The 16,395-nt window shown below is 48.5% G+C and overlaps 4 protein-coding genes across 4 annotated transcripts; 2 read left to right on the top strand and 2 right to left on the bottom strand.

Moving 5' to 3' along the window:
- Positions 1-532: 532 nt before the first annotated feature.
- LOC128722740 (carboxypeptidase B-like) lies at positions 533-13,975 on the bottom strand. The gene is made up of 3 exons (XM_053816419.1): positions 13,914-13,975; positions 1,728-1,943; positions 533-1,641 (listed from the first exon to the last, which is right to left on the bottom strand). Exons 1-3 carry the CDS (start codon positions 13,961-13,963, stop codon positions 657-659), a joined length of 1,251 nt encoding a protein of 416 aa, XP_053672394.1. The 5' UTR covers positions 13,964-13,975; the 3' UTR covers positions 533-656.
- On the top strand, positions 4,116-5,665 carry LOC128722741 (carboxypeptidase B-like). Its single transcript, XM_053816420.1, has 5 exons — positions 4,116-4,198; positions 4,267-4,464; positions 4,543-4,815; positions 4,887-5,130; positions 5,216-5,665. The coding sequence occupies exons 1-5, from the start codon at positions 4,116-4,118 to the stop codon at positions 5,663-5,665; spliced, it is 1,248 nt and encodes a 415-aa protein (XP_053672395.1).
- On the top strand, positions 5,993-9,523 carry LOC128727583 (uncharacterized). The gene is made up of 8 exons (XM_053821512.1): positions 5,993-6,066; positions 6,147-6,780; positions 6,851-6,949; positions 7,028-7,494; positions 8,011-8,082; positions 8,179-8,391; positions 8,471-8,749; positions 8,818-9,523. Exons 1-8 carry the CDS (start codon positions 5,993-5,995, stop codon positions 9,521-9,523), a joined length of 2,544 nt encoding a protein of 847 aa, XP_053677487.1.
- Positions 13,976-13,991: 16 nt separating the features above from the next.
- LOC128724918 (carboxypeptidase B-like) lies at positions 13,992-14,992 on the bottom strand. The gene is made up of 4 exons (XM_053818639.1): positions 14,906-14,992; positions 14,416-14,832; positions 14,217-14,350; positions 13,992-13,998 (listed from the first exon to the last, which is right to left on the bottom strand). The coding sequence occupies exons 1-4, from the start codon at positions 14,990-14,992 to the stop codon at positions 13,992-13,994; spliced, it is 645 nt and encodes a 214-aa protein (XP_053674614.1).
- Between the last annotated feature and the right edge of the window lie 1,403 nt (positions 14,993-16,395).

Genomic DNA, 16,395 nt, shown 5'->3' with positions numbered 1-16,395 from the left:
ACGGGAACGTGCGGGCACAAGCAGTTCGTTAAACACGACATTCCACCAGCTACCCGGGCGGAATGTACGGCGGCACGTTCGATCGATGTAACCGTCCAGCTTTGGCTCCTGTTCTGTCAGAACCCGTTCGCCGTTTGTTTGGAATCGCAGGAGGCGCTGCTCCTGGAATGGGGCGGCGTCCTGATAGCGGTTGGGGAGGTTCATTGACGACATGGATTGAAACCCTGCGTGGGAGGTAATCAAAGCCCGAAACGGCTCGTTTCCCGGTGTCTGGTGGCTTGTGATCGATTTAATCGATACCCGTACGGTACGGGAAAGTTTGCCCCACGTAAGAAGTAGCTGCTCGTTTGAAAAGTTTTTACCGAACAAAGTCGGTCATTAAGACTAGCCCTCGGTGGATATTAAATGGGTTGACATTGATTTAACAAGCCTGTGAAATCGGGAGAGGAACCGCATTGGGCGGCCTCTAAAAAGGACCTCTACACCACATCAAGCACACAGTTTACAGACTAATCATTTTTTTTATTGCGAACTGGCACGCGTCATTCGTGCTGTGCTTCGATCGTGTATAAATAAAACATCACACACAGTGCTGCGTTACTGGCTAATCGACAAAATTCCCTTCGTATATCGGACCTATTCGAGCTGTCACACGTCTAGGAGTAGATTTTCTTCACCTCGAGTGCCATTGCGCGGATGCCGACGAACGTTTCCTTGACGATTTCCTCGATTCGGGTCGGTGGTGGGTTAAATCCAGCCGATCCACCTCCTGGCAGCTCCATCGTCATCGAGATCGGTACATCAGCGACTGCGAACGCATAGTCATCGCTACCTCCTGCGGCCGCGTACAGGACATTTGTCGAACTGCCAACCGAGTACGACGTTCCGGTGGCTTCCTCGATGGCCTGTGCTCCAACCTTGGCAACGGCGTCCATCTTTTCCCAGCCAACTGGCAGATCGGACGTCCAACCCCAAGGATACAGCAGGTACTCGCCGTACGAGTGCAGTGACACGTAGAACTTGCAACGACCCTTCAATCGCAACAGCTCGTCCCGAATGGCGCGCGTTTCCGGTTCCGAGAATGAGTGTTCTCCGTGGAACGTCTCCGAGCAGGGTGTGTTTGAGGAGCCAACCTCAGCCCAGTGGAAGTCGTAGTTGCGGTTTCCGTCGATACCGAAACAGTTACGTCCTGCTGGACGACGGGTTTTACGCCAGAGCCTCTCATGTTCGTGACTGTATTCGTACCCGTCTGGGTTTGCTATCGGGACGATCACCCACGTGAGACCTTCCAGCAGGTCCGCATTTTGGGCAGCATTCTCCACCAACTCGCTGATCAAGTACATTGCCATAGCCGGAGCGGCCCATTCACGGGCGTGAATTCCAGCGTCGATGAAGACGATCGGTTGGGAACCGTTCTGGTGCGCCTGAGCACGGTAGCTCTGAGGAGAGCGAATTGTGACGCCAGGAATTGGACGTCCTTCGAAGGATTTACCGATCTCCGACACGCTCACCAGGTCTGGGTGTTTCTTGGCAAGCGAATCGATGTACGTGACCATCTCATTGTACCGGAGGTACTTCGTCAGGATCGGATTGTCTGTCTTTGAGGATCGCTTTGCACTAAGCATGTAGTCATCTTGCACACTTAGAGGGGAGGAAAAAAGAAGAAACCATGATCAAGAACCTCTCCAGAGCGATCCGTCGTGCAAGCAGATTTTAATTTTACGTACCGATCGTAGTCAGAGATAAGCTCTCGGTGTCGGATGTGTTGAGTGTTGAGCTGCTGCTTGAAGGTGTTCACTTGTCCCGGTGGCACCAGGACGCTAGCCTCCGACCCGATCAACCGATCGAGCTTCCAGAAGTCAAGATCCTCGTGCGATTGCTGTAGTCCTCGCAGGAAGTCCACCTGAAGCTGATCATCCTGCTGTACAGCAAACAGTTTGTAGCTGCAAATGCACGAGTGAACACAAATGCGTTAAAACAAATTCACTACGGCGGTGTTTGGTTGATTTGGCTGTTATCACACGATCGTTCTAGTTTTTCGCACTCCCACTGTCTGTTATCAGACACCACTCATCGGGATGGGTAAATGACACGGCAAGCAAAACACGGCCATTCCGGTACCTCGGTGCGGATCAATAACCCATGGGGCGATCGATCGGGCTTTGGATTTGAAATATTTAAACACTCACCCTCGGTAGGAATGCCGAGTAGCTTCACCGACCGTGGCGCAACCAATTACGGCCAGCAGAACCAATGTCACCAGCGCTCGGAGCGAGCGGAATCGCACAGGAAGCTTCATTTTTAAACTGGAGGTGGATTGATTAAGCACCTTGTCGGATTGATCACCGAGCGCACACTGGATGGAGCCACGGTTTAGGGCTTTGGTTTTATAATGAAGGGCTGTTCGATTGGGGCACTTCAAAGCGACGCCCTTACGGCGGTCTTTCCAGGGCTCCAACACTATTTGCCGATGGTATTTGCCGATAAGCGATTTGCTATGCGACTGTTTTTGCTACTTGAGAGGCCTTGCCGTAGAGCTACCTGGCTGGCTTGTTGGCCACGGATTGACGAGGAATCGGTGGGGAATTAGGCAAACCCGCTGAGTGGCCGTATTTGCACGCGTCAGTCGGCGGTCGGGGAACCTTAAGGGCTCGCGGGTGCGTCAGACCGTGGAGGTTCGTCGTATCAGGTTCAAGTGCGCATAAAATGCTCCGATTAGGGCCTTATTTTTGCTCATTTGACGATTCACGTCAAATTCACAGGCGTTAGTGTGATATATTTACACTATCGACGCGCGTCCATTGTCTGCACCTGCCTGATCGTGTGACTTTGCATAGATAGCGCTGATCATAGTAGGCAGTAACATTTGAATGTTTCTGTAATTTTTACTCGACATTTTTCAAGAATGGTTTACAACGATTGAGATTGTCTAAGATTTCGATCATAAAGGATTTGAGCTCTGTTTGTGTCTATTTTCGAAACCTCAACTTAACGATAAGCTTAGCGAATTCTTCTGGTCTGCTCCCGGTGCACTTCACATTCTTGATTTGAATGGTGAGTGTGATTAGCTTTAATGCTGGGCTTTTTACAAGCCATGACGCTGGGGAACGTGCCTATTGTAAATATTACTTTGAAGCTGTTTAGCTATCAGTTCAAGCTCGATAGAAGTAGCACGGTGGAGTCTCAGTTGTGCAAGAAAAGTGGTATATCTGTAAACAATGAGAGTCAGTTGCAAGCGCATATATGCTGTAAGATTTATCTCCTATGTAACGGATGTCGACTGCAATCAAATTAAATGCATACTCGTACGAATAGGATCTTCGAAGACATGTTGTGTATGATGTCTTTATCGCCTGAAATCAATGATAGTTATCGTGTATCGTAGTTGTTGTTTTTACCGAGAACTTCAAGATAGTACAAGAGGGGGGTCGAACATTCGTTTATCCTGACGGTAACGGTACTGAAAATAAATTAATTTCACCATTTTAACGATCGTATTCGATCGTTGCACCTGATGTCGTATTTATATAGGCGCCAAGCTATCTGCCAAACTACCTCCTCTTGGATCTTTCAGCCAGTCTAGAAGACATGTATCGATAACGTCATAGCCCTGCTTTAGCGCCAAATGGCTAGTACGGTAGCGTAGCCGCATACGCTGTCGAGTAGCATTATCTGGTTAAGCGTCTGGATAACGAAGATCAGTTGCATGCCAATAAAGTTTTATATCATATTTGCTTTTATGTGATGGAGATTTGTTGTAGCCTTAATTATCGTGTGGTGTATAATCTTTGGAATCATAAATCGATTGTGGTTCGCTGAGAATGAATTTGTACACTCTTAGATTCGCTCGATACGATCGATATCTAATCGGTCGGGAACCAATCGGTCGTAGTATCGCGATGACGAAGAACAACTCTGGTGAACCACACAATCTTTGAGTCGCCATGATGTGGTTGGGATTTTTGGATATTTCATGGACGTCACAGTTCTGCCGGGACGGCTGTTTCAAGGATTAGCTGCTTGCTTCTGATAGCAAAAAGTATAAATTCGGCCTAATTTCCTCGGTCGACTTCATCTCCGTTCGAGGCAAGTTGTGGTGCTGTTGTAGAATAACGATGAAGTATAGTGCCGCTTTCGTGCTGCTGGCACTGGCCGTGCTGGTCCAGAACAGCTCAGCCGAGCAAGTGTCCTACCGCAAGTGAGTTTGGATACTCTAGAAAACCATTTGGAGTAGTGTTTAATGTATTTCCGCGTGTGTTATTGCAGCTACAAAGTCTACAGTATTCAAGTGGACAGCGCGGAACAACATGCTCTGCTTAAGCGCTGGGAAAATGCAGAGGGTGTCGATTTCTGGGACCGCGCTGGTCGCCGTGTGATGATCCATCCGAGCCTTAAGGAAGCATTCGAGCGGTTCCTCACCATGAACAAGTTTACCCATGAGCTGATCATTGAGGATGTAGAGGCGTAAGTTTGACCTGACATCGTACAAAAGTACATTTGAAAAAAGTTGATTAAATAACACCTTCCTTTTGATCGTACCAGCACTATTGAGGCTGAACGTGAGTACGATCGCGAGTACCGTCGTCGCAAGGCCGCCTCAGGACGTGCAACGGTGGACTTTGAACACTTCTGGACAAACGCGGAAGTTAACGCGTACCTCGATGAGCTTGCTGTGGAGTATCCTCATTTGGTGCGAGTGGCCACTATTGGAACTACTCATCTGGGACAGCCGATTAAATCCATCACGATTTCCACCAACGAGGGTATTGCTGGATCGAAGCCGGTTGTGTTCATCGATGGAGGAATTCATGCTCGGTATGCTTGCCTTCGAATTCTTGACATGATGGATTATTTGTCACATTTTTGCGTTCTTTTTTTATTCTCAGTGAATGGGCTGGCGTGATGTCCGTGATGTATCTGATCCACGAGCTGGTTGAACACGGCCGCAGCGATCACGTCGAAATGTTGAACAAGGACTGGGTCATTGTTCCTGTGGCCAATCCGGACGGTTACGGATTCTCCCACACTGACAACCGAATGTGGCGCAAGAATCGCTTCCCTGCTACGGCCCTTTGCACTGGTATCGATCTTAACCGCAACTGGGACTACATGTGGGCTTTCTCTAGCAACGTAGGTAGCCGGAGCCGCTAAGGAGGATCGCTAAGGATAATCGATCGACAAACTGGTGTCACATAATCGATCCCGCTCGTTACAGGCTTGCTCTGACTCGTACGCCGGTGTGTCTGCCTTCTCGGAGCTGGAAACGCAGGCTTTGGATCGTTTGATGCAACAATATGCAGACAGCATTGCATTGTATCTGGCGGTGCATACGTTTGGTGATATGATTCTGTACCCGTACGGTTACACATTGCCCTTCGTGCCGGTTGCAAACCAGGCCGGTCATATCGCGCTTGCTGAGCTGGCTCGTGACGCGGTCACCGCCGTTGGTGGACCACGGTACATTGTGGGTAATAGTGCGGAGATTCTGTACACGGCTACCGGATGTAGTGATGATTACGCGGCTGGAGTCATCAGAGCCCCGTACGCGTACACGCTGGAGCTGACGGGAGGTGGCTCGACTGGCTTCGATCTTCCTGCCTCGCAGATTATGGCCGTTGCAACCCAAACCTTCCAGATTTACCGCACTATGGCATTGAACGTTTAGAGGGAGGCCTTGAAAGAGCAACGGTACCATTTAACACTCATCAGAATAAAAGCAATCTGCACGTTATTAGTTTCTGAGACGGCGCTGCTTCTGATAGCGCAAGCTCATTAACGTTATAGTTGCAGTACATACGCTTACTTCTTGCTGCATTCTGTGTTTTTATCTGCCTCCGGGCAGCCTACTTCCTGATGCTATCGTCGCTTTCCAATTAGTTAATTTTGTTGGTCGAATTGTCTCCGAACCAGCGCAACCTGCTGCCTTATCTGGCAAATTTATATAGCCTCGAGCGCGATGCAACCACGACAGTCCGTGCAGAACTGTGGAACAATGAAGCTTCTCCTCCAGGTGGTGTTGTTGGCTTTGGGAGTCACCTGCCAGGAGGCAGTGCAAAAATTCGAAAAGTAAGTCCGTTGCGCTGTTTTGCTAGCCAAAGTCGTTATCTCGTTCTCATTGACTTTTTGACGTGCCTTGGCCCATGAAGTTACAAACTGTACAAGCTCTTCGTGGTCGATACTGACCAGGCGGCGGAGCTGAACAGCTGGCACAAACAGGGAAACCTCGACTTTTGGAGCTATGGCGGCATCAACCACTCGGTTACGGTCATGATTCACCCAGGTCAGAAGCTGCGTTTCGAGCAGACGCTCGAGCTAGTGCAGATCGAATCGGAGCTGGTCGAGGAGAACGTACAAATTCTCCTGGAGGAAGCGCACAAGAAACCGGAACTCAACGAAACGAGCAAGCGCATGTTCCTGCCAGAGATCGATCCTATCGATTTTCATCACTTCTGGACGCTTGACGAGATCTACCGCTACATGGATCAGCTGCAGAAGTGGTTCCCGAAGCTCGTGCACGTGATGGAGATTGGCCGCACGAGTGAGAACCGCCCGATCAAGGTGATCTGCGTTTCGACGAAGGGATACATCGACCAAACCCGGCCGGTGATTCTGATCGATGCGGGTCTGCACGCGCGCGAATGGGCATCGCACATGTCGACGATACACCTGATGCACCAGTTGGTGGAGAAAGCGGACGAGAATAAGGAGCTGTTGGAGAACACGGATTGGATCATTATGCCGGTGGCCAACCCGGACGGATACGTCTACTCACACGAGATGGTAAGTTGTGAACGATCGCTGTGTGATTCTGCCGTTTGTACAGGAGAAACTTTGTCATCTTATTTTCCAGAACCGTCTGTGGCGTAAGAACCGTTATTCTGGCTATGAGTTCTGTTCCGGTGTTGACCTAAACCGGAACTTCCCGTTCCGCTGGAGCTACACCTCTCACGTAAGCAATGTTTTGCGCTGTTAGTACCCTCTTGTGAGCCCCGTGATCACCAACATGGACTGCTTTTCTCGTCCACAGTCCTGCACCGATGGTTACGCAGGACACGCACCTGGTTCCGAGCAGGAGACCCAGGCTCTGATGCTCCTGATGGGACATTACGCGCGCAGCATCAAGGTGTACCTCTCGGTGCACAGCTGCGGCAACTACATCCTCTACCCGTACGGTTACGATTACGTACCGGCACCGAATGCGGCCGCTCTTCATCTGCTGGGTATGCAGGCTGCTCAGGCGGTGAAGGACATCGGTGGTCCAGAGTTTGAAGTGGGCAACTCGGCCGAACTGCTCTATCCGGCCAGTGGTAGCGATGACTTCATCTACGGTAGCTACGGTGTAGAGTACGCGTACACCCTCGAGCTGTCCTGCGGAAAGCGCGGGTTTGGCTTCATCATCGACACCGAGCAGATCGAGAGCGTTTCCGCTGAGGCGTTTGAGATGTTCAAGGTGTTTGGACAGTTCGCGGGTAACCAAACGGTCGCCACACGCTCGTAGGTCGGAATCGAACGAACCGAATTCCGTACACGTAATCGCTATCGCATTTGAATATCGTAATAAATAAACTTTTTCGCTCGTATAATGGCGGGGCTCGTGCAAAAAAAAAAAAGAATGAGAGAAAAAAAAGTGGAGAATAAAATACGGAACCCCGTCCGATACGGCGGAATCGAGATAAATGCGCCGATTTGCTGTTCGCCAGCGGTGGTGAATCGTACATGTGACTGCGTTCGATAGAGTATAGTCAATATTGGACGAGAGATCCTCGCTGGACGGGAAGAATCAGAAGCCGGCGCAAGGGAAGGTCTGCTGATTGTTGATATATAAATTTATGTACAACCCGTCCTCGTAGAAGCCATCCGGAGTGGTGGCGGCGGATTGGCGGCGGAAAAGATAATGTTTGTGGGGAGATAAGCTGGCGAAAAAGTCGTTCGGTACGAATCGGGACGACCCGATTGGTGATTCGTTGGGTTCTGCGACACCAGTTGACGTTTAGCTGCGGATGAGCGAAGAATGAAGACGCTTGCAGTGGTGATCGGTTGTTTGCTGGCTTTGGCCGTTGCCAAAGCCGATTCGTATCATGAGTGAGTACTGCTGGCGAAGTTTTAGCTTGCTGCACACGTCATTTTCCAACGTGACATGTGAGGGCGGTTGTCTGATCGTCTGGCTTACGCCGACAGGTTTCAGGTGTACAGCGTGCGCCCGGAAACGCAAGAGCAGCTGACGGAGTTGCTTCGGTGGAAAAGTAGCGGTGTAGATGTAGACTTCTGGGACGCACCGAAGCTTGGCCGGAATGCACGAGTGATGGTGGCACGTGTGGATCACAAGATGTTGGAAGACTTCCTGGAGAACCACGACATCGAGTACGATCTGGTGTTCGATGACGTGCAAGAGTAAGCGTACTAGCTCCAAGAGCTTATCCACGGATCCACGTTTCAAGTGACGGCTGTCTGTATCTGCCTGTTTCCGTAGGATGCTGGATAAGGAACATCGTCGCAACAACGAGCACCACGAGCGGATCAAGCGAGACTCGAATTCGCGTGCGACGGTAAATTTCGAGCACTTCTGGACGTTGGACGAGATCTACGACTATCTGGACGAGCTGGCGGTGGCATACAATGGTTTGGTGCGGGTGTCCGAGATCGGAAGAACGCACGAAAACCGTCCCATCAAGGCCATCACTATCTCGGTCCGGGGCGACATCGATCAGACCCGACCCATTGTGTTTATGGACGGAGGCATTCACGCCAGGTACGCGCGGGTTTTGGTCGGACAGATAACGTGCATCTTCTTAAGCTTTCGCGTTCTGTTGCTTGCAGAGAATGGGCCGGTGTGATGTCGGTGATGTACATGATCCACGAGTACGTGGAACACTCGGAGCAGTACACCGATCAGTTAGCGAATGTCGACTACGTCATCATTCCGGTAGCAAACCCAGATGGTTTCGTGTATACACACCAGGAAAACCGGTTGTGGCGCAAGAACCGCGTCCAGAACAATGTGCTCTGCTATGGGGTGGATTTGAACCGGAACTTCCCGTACGAGTGGGACCGAACGACTACCGAGTGCACGAACAACTTCGCTGGACGATCAGCTTCCTCTGAGAATGAATCTAAGGCCATGATCGCGCTAATGGACCAGTACAAGGCGGCGATTCGCATGTACCTGGCAGTACACACGTACGGCGAGATGATCCTGTGGCCATGGGGTTACGACTTTGTACATGCACCGAACGCCGTCGAGTTGCAGCGATTGGGTGAGCAAGCCCGGGATGCGCTCGTAGCAGCTGGTGGTCCTGAATATGAAGTCGGTAACTCGGCCGATATTCTGTACACGGCAACCGGTGCTACCGATGACTACGCTTACAGTCTGGGTGTGCCGTACTCCTACACCATCGAGCTGACTGGGGGTGGATCGCAAGGTTTCGACCTGCCGGCATCGGAGTTGCCACGCGTTACCTCGCAAACGTTCGAACTGCTGAAGGTGTTCGGGCAGCACGCCGGCACGTTGACGGTGTCACCGTAGGATGCGCTATGGTAGTGTATGCTGCGCTTGTCGCTTATCGCTGATAGATGCGGTGATTGATTAGCAATTGTACTAGGCACCAGTTTCATTGAGTAGCGCAATAAAGCATCCAATCCAGTACGCAATCATGCCTAATGACATTGCGAAAACCAACACCGTGGGTAGCCTTTCAGTACAATGTGCGTCGGGCAACGTGTAAAAATACAGACAAATAAACGTGCCTCAAACAGATGATCGGTATGGTGAACTTAACGTGGTTTCAACCAGCCGGTAAGTCTTCGAGCTTTGCGATAAGGAAAGTATTCGTGACGAATTCGGAAATATTGTTGAGTAATAGAAAGAATATGAGCTAATTGATTGCGGCACTTTGTTTAATTGATTTTTTTTTTCAAATTAGAGCTAAATAGGTTTCTGCTGATAACACCATTGTTTATTGCTGTTTGAAAAGAAAGAAAAGAAAGGAGGTCCAGCAAACAAGCACGTTCGCAAAGTTTTGTTTTTATCCGGCATGGCGTCGTAAAGTTAAAACCGCTAGCTAAACAAACCGTAAACCTCGAATCGTAAGCCGATCGACTGGCTAGATATGATTTCTTTTTCCACCAGACCATCTCGCTTATCACGGAATCAGTTACCCGCGTCCTGAAAACGTGAGTAACGGCGAAGCGAAAAGTGGTGATAATTTAAATCCCAGCTGTAGCCAGCGGCCGGTTGTGAATGGCGAGCCGCACTTCAGGCGTTCAGCACATGCTAATGACATTTTAATAGGCCGCATTGTAAATGGGGCATGTTGTTTACACTTAATTTTCGCGATTTTTATGCGCCCAGGACTTAGAAAACCGTGTCTTGGCATGGCAGGGCAGTTGATCGAAGGCGATAGCGTTCGTTTAGGCCACGTTCGAGTGCTAACTCATCGGCCGTTACAGGGCGTCTGCACACCCTGTACGGGGTGGTGTAAATATAAAATCAACCAACCGGCTCGAGCGTAAAAGAGGGGTGTATATTTTAACACCATCGCGACAAAACCACACCCACAGCACTCAGAGAAGAAGCATAAATCCGCTCGGTCCGTTCTCCATTGTTATGCATTTAAATGGTGGAATTATCGGGCAATTGCATACTTTCAGGAGCTCGTTCCAGCCTACCCGAAAACGGCCTGCTGGAGTCTTTTCCGAGCAAAGAAACGAAGCTAAATGCGATCAGCGGTTCATTCGGTGCTTTTGTGCGTCCATAAATCATAAGCATTATCGAAGGTTGGTCGGAAAAGCGGGTGCCTTTACCGCATGCGTTCCCGGACCCGATTGCTCGCTGTACAGGGCGTCACATAAACAATTGGTCGTTAGCGGTCTTGAAAAAACACCCCCGCCCAAGAACTCTTCAACGAACCGGAGCGCGAAATTCCACTGGCACTGGCGTGCGCTGTGGTGTGAATGAGAAATGGTCTTTCGAGGGCGCGTACCAGTGAGATCCTCACCGAGCTGATCGTGGATAAACTTCGGTCACGAGGCAAAGAAAATGCCGTTGTCTAACGCATTTGTTCGCCCTGCTCCCTGTCCTACGAGGACTCGCACTGCCACGCTCGCGGCGTACAATGCAAATATAAATTTTTATTATCACGTAATTGTTTTCCATCACGGTGGTGGCCGTATTTTCTCGGCAGCCCCGGGTGAGGTCGGTGATTTCCAGTGGCGCGAAATAGAACACACTTGGGGAAGGCTGGTAAGGCGAGCGTCCGGTGTGGGAGGAGGAAAACTTTTCCCTTCCAACAACCGGCTTCGGCAGAGCGGTGGTTTCTAGGAGAATGGATTTTTACCGCTCCTTTCCGCTGATGGGCTTTTGTGTTGGGCTTGGGCTTGTCATTCGCCCATTTCGAAAGGCGAAAGTCGAACGGTGGGCGAAGAATAAATAAAATGCAATGGCAAATGAGAGCGGAAAAACGTGGGCAGTGGAAGGAGAAAGCAGCGATGGGAAAGAAAGAAAAAAAAACGGAAACATAAAATGGCAGAGTAGTTGGAAAAGTCTGCTCCCGATGCTGGTCGATCGTCGCATCCGGCACATCGGGACGAACCACAGCATTACCGATGGTGCGGCAGTGCCGGTAGAAGAAATGTAGGCTTAAAAAGTTTCTCTTCACCGGCTGCCATCGGATCAGGACGCTTTAGTGAGTGCCTTGAGGTGGGAGGAAAATAATGGACGCAAAAATGGTGAGACCAGTGCGCGGGGGGGCGGATGAGTAAATCAAGCAATCTGTTCACCGGAAGCGCACAAAGTAATAGACTCGATAATGTCCGATATTGAATTTCACGATAAATTTTAATCAATTATTCAACCGCACCAGTAAACCACCGTGTGCGCCAGCGGTGCGAGGTGGTGGCCTGGTGGGTTGTGGTTTTCCCCATTTGAAGCCGAGTGTTTCATGAGAGGACAAAAGACAAAGAGAGAAGGAGAAAAAAAAAGTTACGCCCACAGCCTGCCTGACCCCAGCTGGACAGTTTGCATCTCTGATACTGTCATTAATATTTATGAGACAATCGAAAGTTAGGCGTTCGGTTGGTTTGGTCGAGCTTTGTTTTATTTTATTTGTTCTTTGCGCGTGGCTCGGTTCGGTGGAGTTTTACGAGGATGCTTTGGACAATTTTTTATCACCCGATCGACAATCCGATTTGTTCGATTTGCCAGAAGGTTTATCTGTGTTTGCACAGGCGACCGTGGGCAAGGATCGGACGTGAAGAATATCGGTGATAAAAGGGTGGATTATAAATCAAACATCGCCGGAGAAAAACGTTAGGTGTAAAGAAGTGTGATTAATTTCGTTTAATTACGAATCAAATTCAGAACAAGCATGTTTGGATGCTTATGGAAATTAATTTCTTACAGAAAAGCACATCTTGTACGTATTTTCTTCAGTCATCGAAAGGATTCTATTAACAAAATCTCTACCATCGCAATCCAGAACTAACGCAAAGTTCTGCTATCGTCCAATTCTTCCCCAGCCATATAAAACCGTTCAATTTACATCAACTCAATCAATACGTCTTCTGTGTCCCACAGAAAGGTTCGTAGAGGAGGAAAATCGTGAAAAAATCATTGTTTCATTGAACTGCTGGGGATAGAACGGGTGAGAAAACAACGAACCTAATTCCCTAACATCAAATCGTCATCAAAATGCATCATCGGTACCTGCAACTCTTCGTCCTTAACGTCAGGATATGTGAGGTGTAACACGCAGGCTCTCATATTATAAAAAGCTTTTTCGGCTTATAGAGAGATAAATCCGGGATGCTGACAGAGAGGCACATGTTCTGTTTCCACCTTTTTTGAAAACACACGATGAAAGACACTCAACATTTCGACATTTCGTCGAGGGCTCCACGCTGGTTGAGGTAGTAGGAATAAACTTTCTAACCAGTTCTGCCATTCCGTTACTATCAGCGAATGTAACGTACATTATGGATGATTTTAATGGCGCTTTTGAGTACCGATCAAACGAAGGGGGAAAATAAGCGCAAACGAGCGTCAACCAATTGGACAGAGAGCAGCACGAGAGGTACGTGAAATAATTAGATTTTGCATAATTTATCTTCACCAGTTTAAGACCAAGATTGCATCTTATCGTTCGTTTTTGGCCTTTTTTGGCATCACTGTCCAAGAAGCACTGTAGCAGAATTCGTCAAAGCTTCACTGGACGTGTGGGTTCTTTGATCCCAAGGAGTGAAGTACATGCCCTTTGAAGGGACAAATGAAAAAAATGATCTTGTACGAGCCATATTCAATCCCATTGCCACTATCATGATGGAGCATCGCAAGGACGTATATTTTTCTAACTCAAAATACTTTTTTTCCAATCGGATGAGCTATACAGAGGTATGGAAAGGATGTGTTTTACATTCTCCGACTCCGCCTATTTGGTGGGTTATCATCTCTTATACGGAGCTTCCCACACAGGGAGACCATTCAATTTGTAGGCTTTCAGGGCGTTTCGTGTACAAAAGAATTTACAGGAAAATCCCATGGAGACTTTCAAAGCATTGGGAAGGGATTCAAAAAAAGAGATACAGAAAGAAATCAGCTAGTTGATAAAAATATAACCGTCGGACATGAGGGGTTTGCACCATTGACAAATGTTTTTCAGGGAGTCTCTAGGGAAATGGGTTTACTGTTACCAACGGTTAAACACGTGGTAAGCACATGGGGGTGATTGTACACATGGGATTTTTGTACAAATTAGATCCATTGTGAACAAGTATTTGGTTTGATATTTGCTTTTTGATAAAAAAGCTATGCCCTCTGACGCCTCTGAAGAGAATAAAATTGTTCACTTATTTTGTATTTGAATTTGAAATTATGATTGATTCTTTTAATTCGTTTTTTCTCTTAGTTGCCTGCAACGTACTCTGCCATCGTGAGGAATCCGTGCGTGGTTTCGCTGAGGTACTCGGCCATCTGTGCTTCCGGAACATCGTAGCCGGTGTTACCACCTGCACCAGTTTCAATCGTAAATACCAATTCCGGTTGGATTGTTCCGGCAACGAAGTCAATGCTGCTTCCAGAAGCAGCCGGTTGTAGTAGTCCAGCACCTCCGCTGGTGAAGATTCGTCCATTTTGGTTCATCAGCGTCAGTGCCACACTTTGGGCAAGGCTGCGCAGTTGGGCCACATTACTTGGGTTGGTCATGGAGCTGTGTGAGAACGGATACAGCACCATCTGATCCGCCGACTGGATGCTGAGGTACAGCTCCAAGTTAGCACTGTTGCTTTGGACGAGATCACGCAAAGCTGCCGTTTCTGGGGTTGAGAAAGCGGCCGTACCGACGAAGTTGTCCGCGCAGGGCTGAAAGGAAAACGCACAACGAACACTCAAGAAGACGCCAAAGACAAATGCGTCTGCAAACTTACATCCGTGCTTCCACCGACGGTATTCCACAGGTATCCAAAGTTGCGATTCAAATCCGTACCAAAGCAGCCATTACCATTAACGCTACGCGACTTCAACCACATCCGGTTGCTGGTACGCGAGAACTCGTATCCATCGGGATTGGCCAAAGGTACGACCAAGAAGTTTACGTTGTCCAGAATGTGCTCGAATTCGTAATAATGCTCAACGATCTCGTGCAAAATGTAGCAAGCGGACATGGGTGAAATCCACTCGCGGGCTCGCAGACCCGCCTCAACGATGACGAGTGGGCGGTTAGCATTGCCGTCTTTGCTGACACGCAAAGCCCGAATGCGGCGTCCCTCGGAACTGGTGCCGACATTCACCACGCTTGCTATGGTCGGGAAGTCACCCACCAGCTCATCCAAGTAGTCATCGATCTATGTGGCATTGTCAAGAAAGCATCAAATGGTAGGGCACATTACCTAGAAGCTTTTGCATGAGCATACTTACTTGCTGGGCGTTCCAATATTGGTTGAAATCAAGCGTGGCTCCTGTTGCCAGAGCTACCAAAATTGGAAGTAAGAGTAGGCTGCGCATTTTGTCTAAGATGTAGCTCTGTGCTGAGACCGTTATTTCTACTGCTGCAACGAGAATCGGCTCTCTCTTTTATATCCGACATAATTGCCCAAAAATGCGCGAGATAGCGACCGCTGCAGCGATAGCGACATATCGTGCACGCTCAGTAAAACCCAAAAAGGGGCCACGTCGTTACATCACGCCAGTCTATCTAACGACAACGATCAGCACCCTAGAAAGAGCGGTTGATTGCTGCATGTTCAATGCTGATTATTTATTTCAATCTACAATAATCCCGATTAGCACCGGCCGTTATCAACGGGTCGCCGTTGGGAATTATGCAGCCGTGCGTACAATGTTGCTGCTATCAACTTGAGAAAACGGATTACGGAATGGTGAGCCGTTATAAACACGTCCCGTTTTGGTGAACAAAGCGGATAACGGCGTTATTGGGGTGGTATCTTATCAAGAAAAAATATAAATTGCACGACAAGGCAAACGGTTAGATGCGGATGGTTTTAAACGCGTTTGAAAGGTTCTCGAAAGTTCGTTGAAAATACACGTGTTGTATTCTGAAATAAATGTTTGTCAATTTTCTTTTAAAAGTGATTGGATTTTAAGTTTTTCATGATCAAGTATTTTACTGCCAGATAAATGTTCTGCGTGTTCAAGCTAAGAGTTCTTAAAATCCTTTTCACACGTTATTAAACTGCAATGGTCCTTTGAAGGAATGCTATCAAGCTATCGAGATATCAATCGAATGGGCAAAAATTATGTTACAAATGTGGATGATTTGTTACACATTGCACAAATGCATCATCGTTCACACGAGCGTCTTCAAGTGCACGTTCATTCAATTGATTAGTACGGTCGCGCGATGCACCGAAACAATGGCATCGCGTTGGCCAGTAAGAGTTGGACCGATAGCAACCAAATCCCAAACGTTCACGACGAAGGCATGTCAGCATCGCCATTTTCCAGGCACAGCAGCAGCAGCAGCAGTAGGAGTCGACGGAGAACCTCATGGCATGGCATAACTCATCGACACATTGTTCGGTAATTATTCGATATTGTTGGCCATGATTTATGGATGCAATTAATTAGAACTTTCCATTTCATTGTTCACCGTGGTGGGTGGCTCGATGGGTGCAATTTCAGCTGACCGCAGGCTTACAGATTTCCGACGACACTGCTGACATTGCCGTACATCTTGCTGGTTGTTTCTTCAACGGAGAGAGATTGCCGGGATGCAGCCACGTTGTGATTATTGCACAAGTAACAGATTTCCACCAACGGGCGCGATTTCGAGCGATTTCACAACCACGGCATCCTTGTTTCTTTGGTGAATTTTAGAGTGCCTAAATCGGGAACGTAGGTACACTTGAACGACATTTTTTTCTTCTTTCCTCATCCAAACACTTAGC

This window comes from Anopheles nili, chromosome 3 (assembly GCF_943737925.1).
Source record: "Anopheles nili chromosome 3, idAnoNiliSN_F5_01, whole genome shotgun sequence".
Taxonomy (NCBI): domain Eukaryota; kingdom Metazoa; phylum Arthropoda; class Insecta; order Diptera; family Culicidae; genus Anopheles; species Anopheles nili.
This window is presented reverse-complemented; position numbering and strand designations above follow the sequence as displayed.

Excerpts from the sequence above, each read along its gene's own strand:
- LOC128722741 (XM_053816420.1), top strand. The coding sequence starts at position 4,116 with ATGAAGTATAGTGCCGCTTTCGTGCTGCTGGCACTGGCCGTGCTGGTC. Across the intron at positions 4,199-4,266 it reads GAGCAAGTGTCCTACCGCAA|CTACAAAGTCTACAGTATTC; the intron begins GTGAGTTTGGAT and ends GTGTTATTGCAG. Across the intron at positions 5,131-5,215 it reads TGTGGGCTTTCTCTAGCAAC|GCTTGCTCTGACTCGTACGC; the intron begins GTAGGTAGCCGG and ends CGCTCGTTACAG.
- LOC128727583 (XM_053821512.1), top strand. The coding sequence starts at position 5,993 with ATGAAGCTTCTCCTCCAGGTGGTGTTGTTGGCTTTGGGAGTCACCTGC. Across the intron at positions 7,495-8,010 it reads CAAACGGTCGCCACACGCTC|AATGAAGACGCTTGCAGTGG; the intron begins GTAGGTCGGAAT and ends GGATGAGCGAAG. Across the intron at positions 8,750-8,817 it reads GACGGAGGCATTCACGCCAG|AGAATGGGCCGGTGTGATGT; the intron begins GTACGCGCGGGT and ends TGTTGCTTGCAG.
- LOC128724918 (XM_053818639.1), bottom strand. The coding sequence starts at position 14,992 with ATGCGCAGCCTACTCTTACTTCCAATTTTGGTAGCTCTGGCAACAGGA. Across the intron at positions 14,833-14,905 it reads AATATTGGAACGCCCAGCAA|ATCGATGACTACTTGGATGA; the intron begins GTAAGTATGCTC and ends AATGCCACATAG. Across the intron at positions 14,351-14,415 it reads CCGTCGGTGGAAGCACGGAT|CCCTGCGCGGACAACTTCGT; the intron begins GTAAGTTTGCAG and ends TTTTCCTTTCAG.
- LOC128722740 (XM_053816419.1), bottom strand. The coding sequence starts at position 13,963 with ATGGCCGAGTACCTCAGCGAAACCACGCACGGATTCCTCACGATGGCA. Across the intron at positions 1,944-13,913 it reads GGATTCCTCACGATGGCAGA|CTACAAACTGTTTGCTGTAC; the intron begins GTACGTTGCAGG and ends GTGCATTTGCAG. Across the intron at positions 1,642-1,727 it reads CTTATCTCTGACTACGATCG|TGTGCAAGATGACTACATGC; the intron begins GTACGTAAAATT and ends CTCCCCTCTAAG.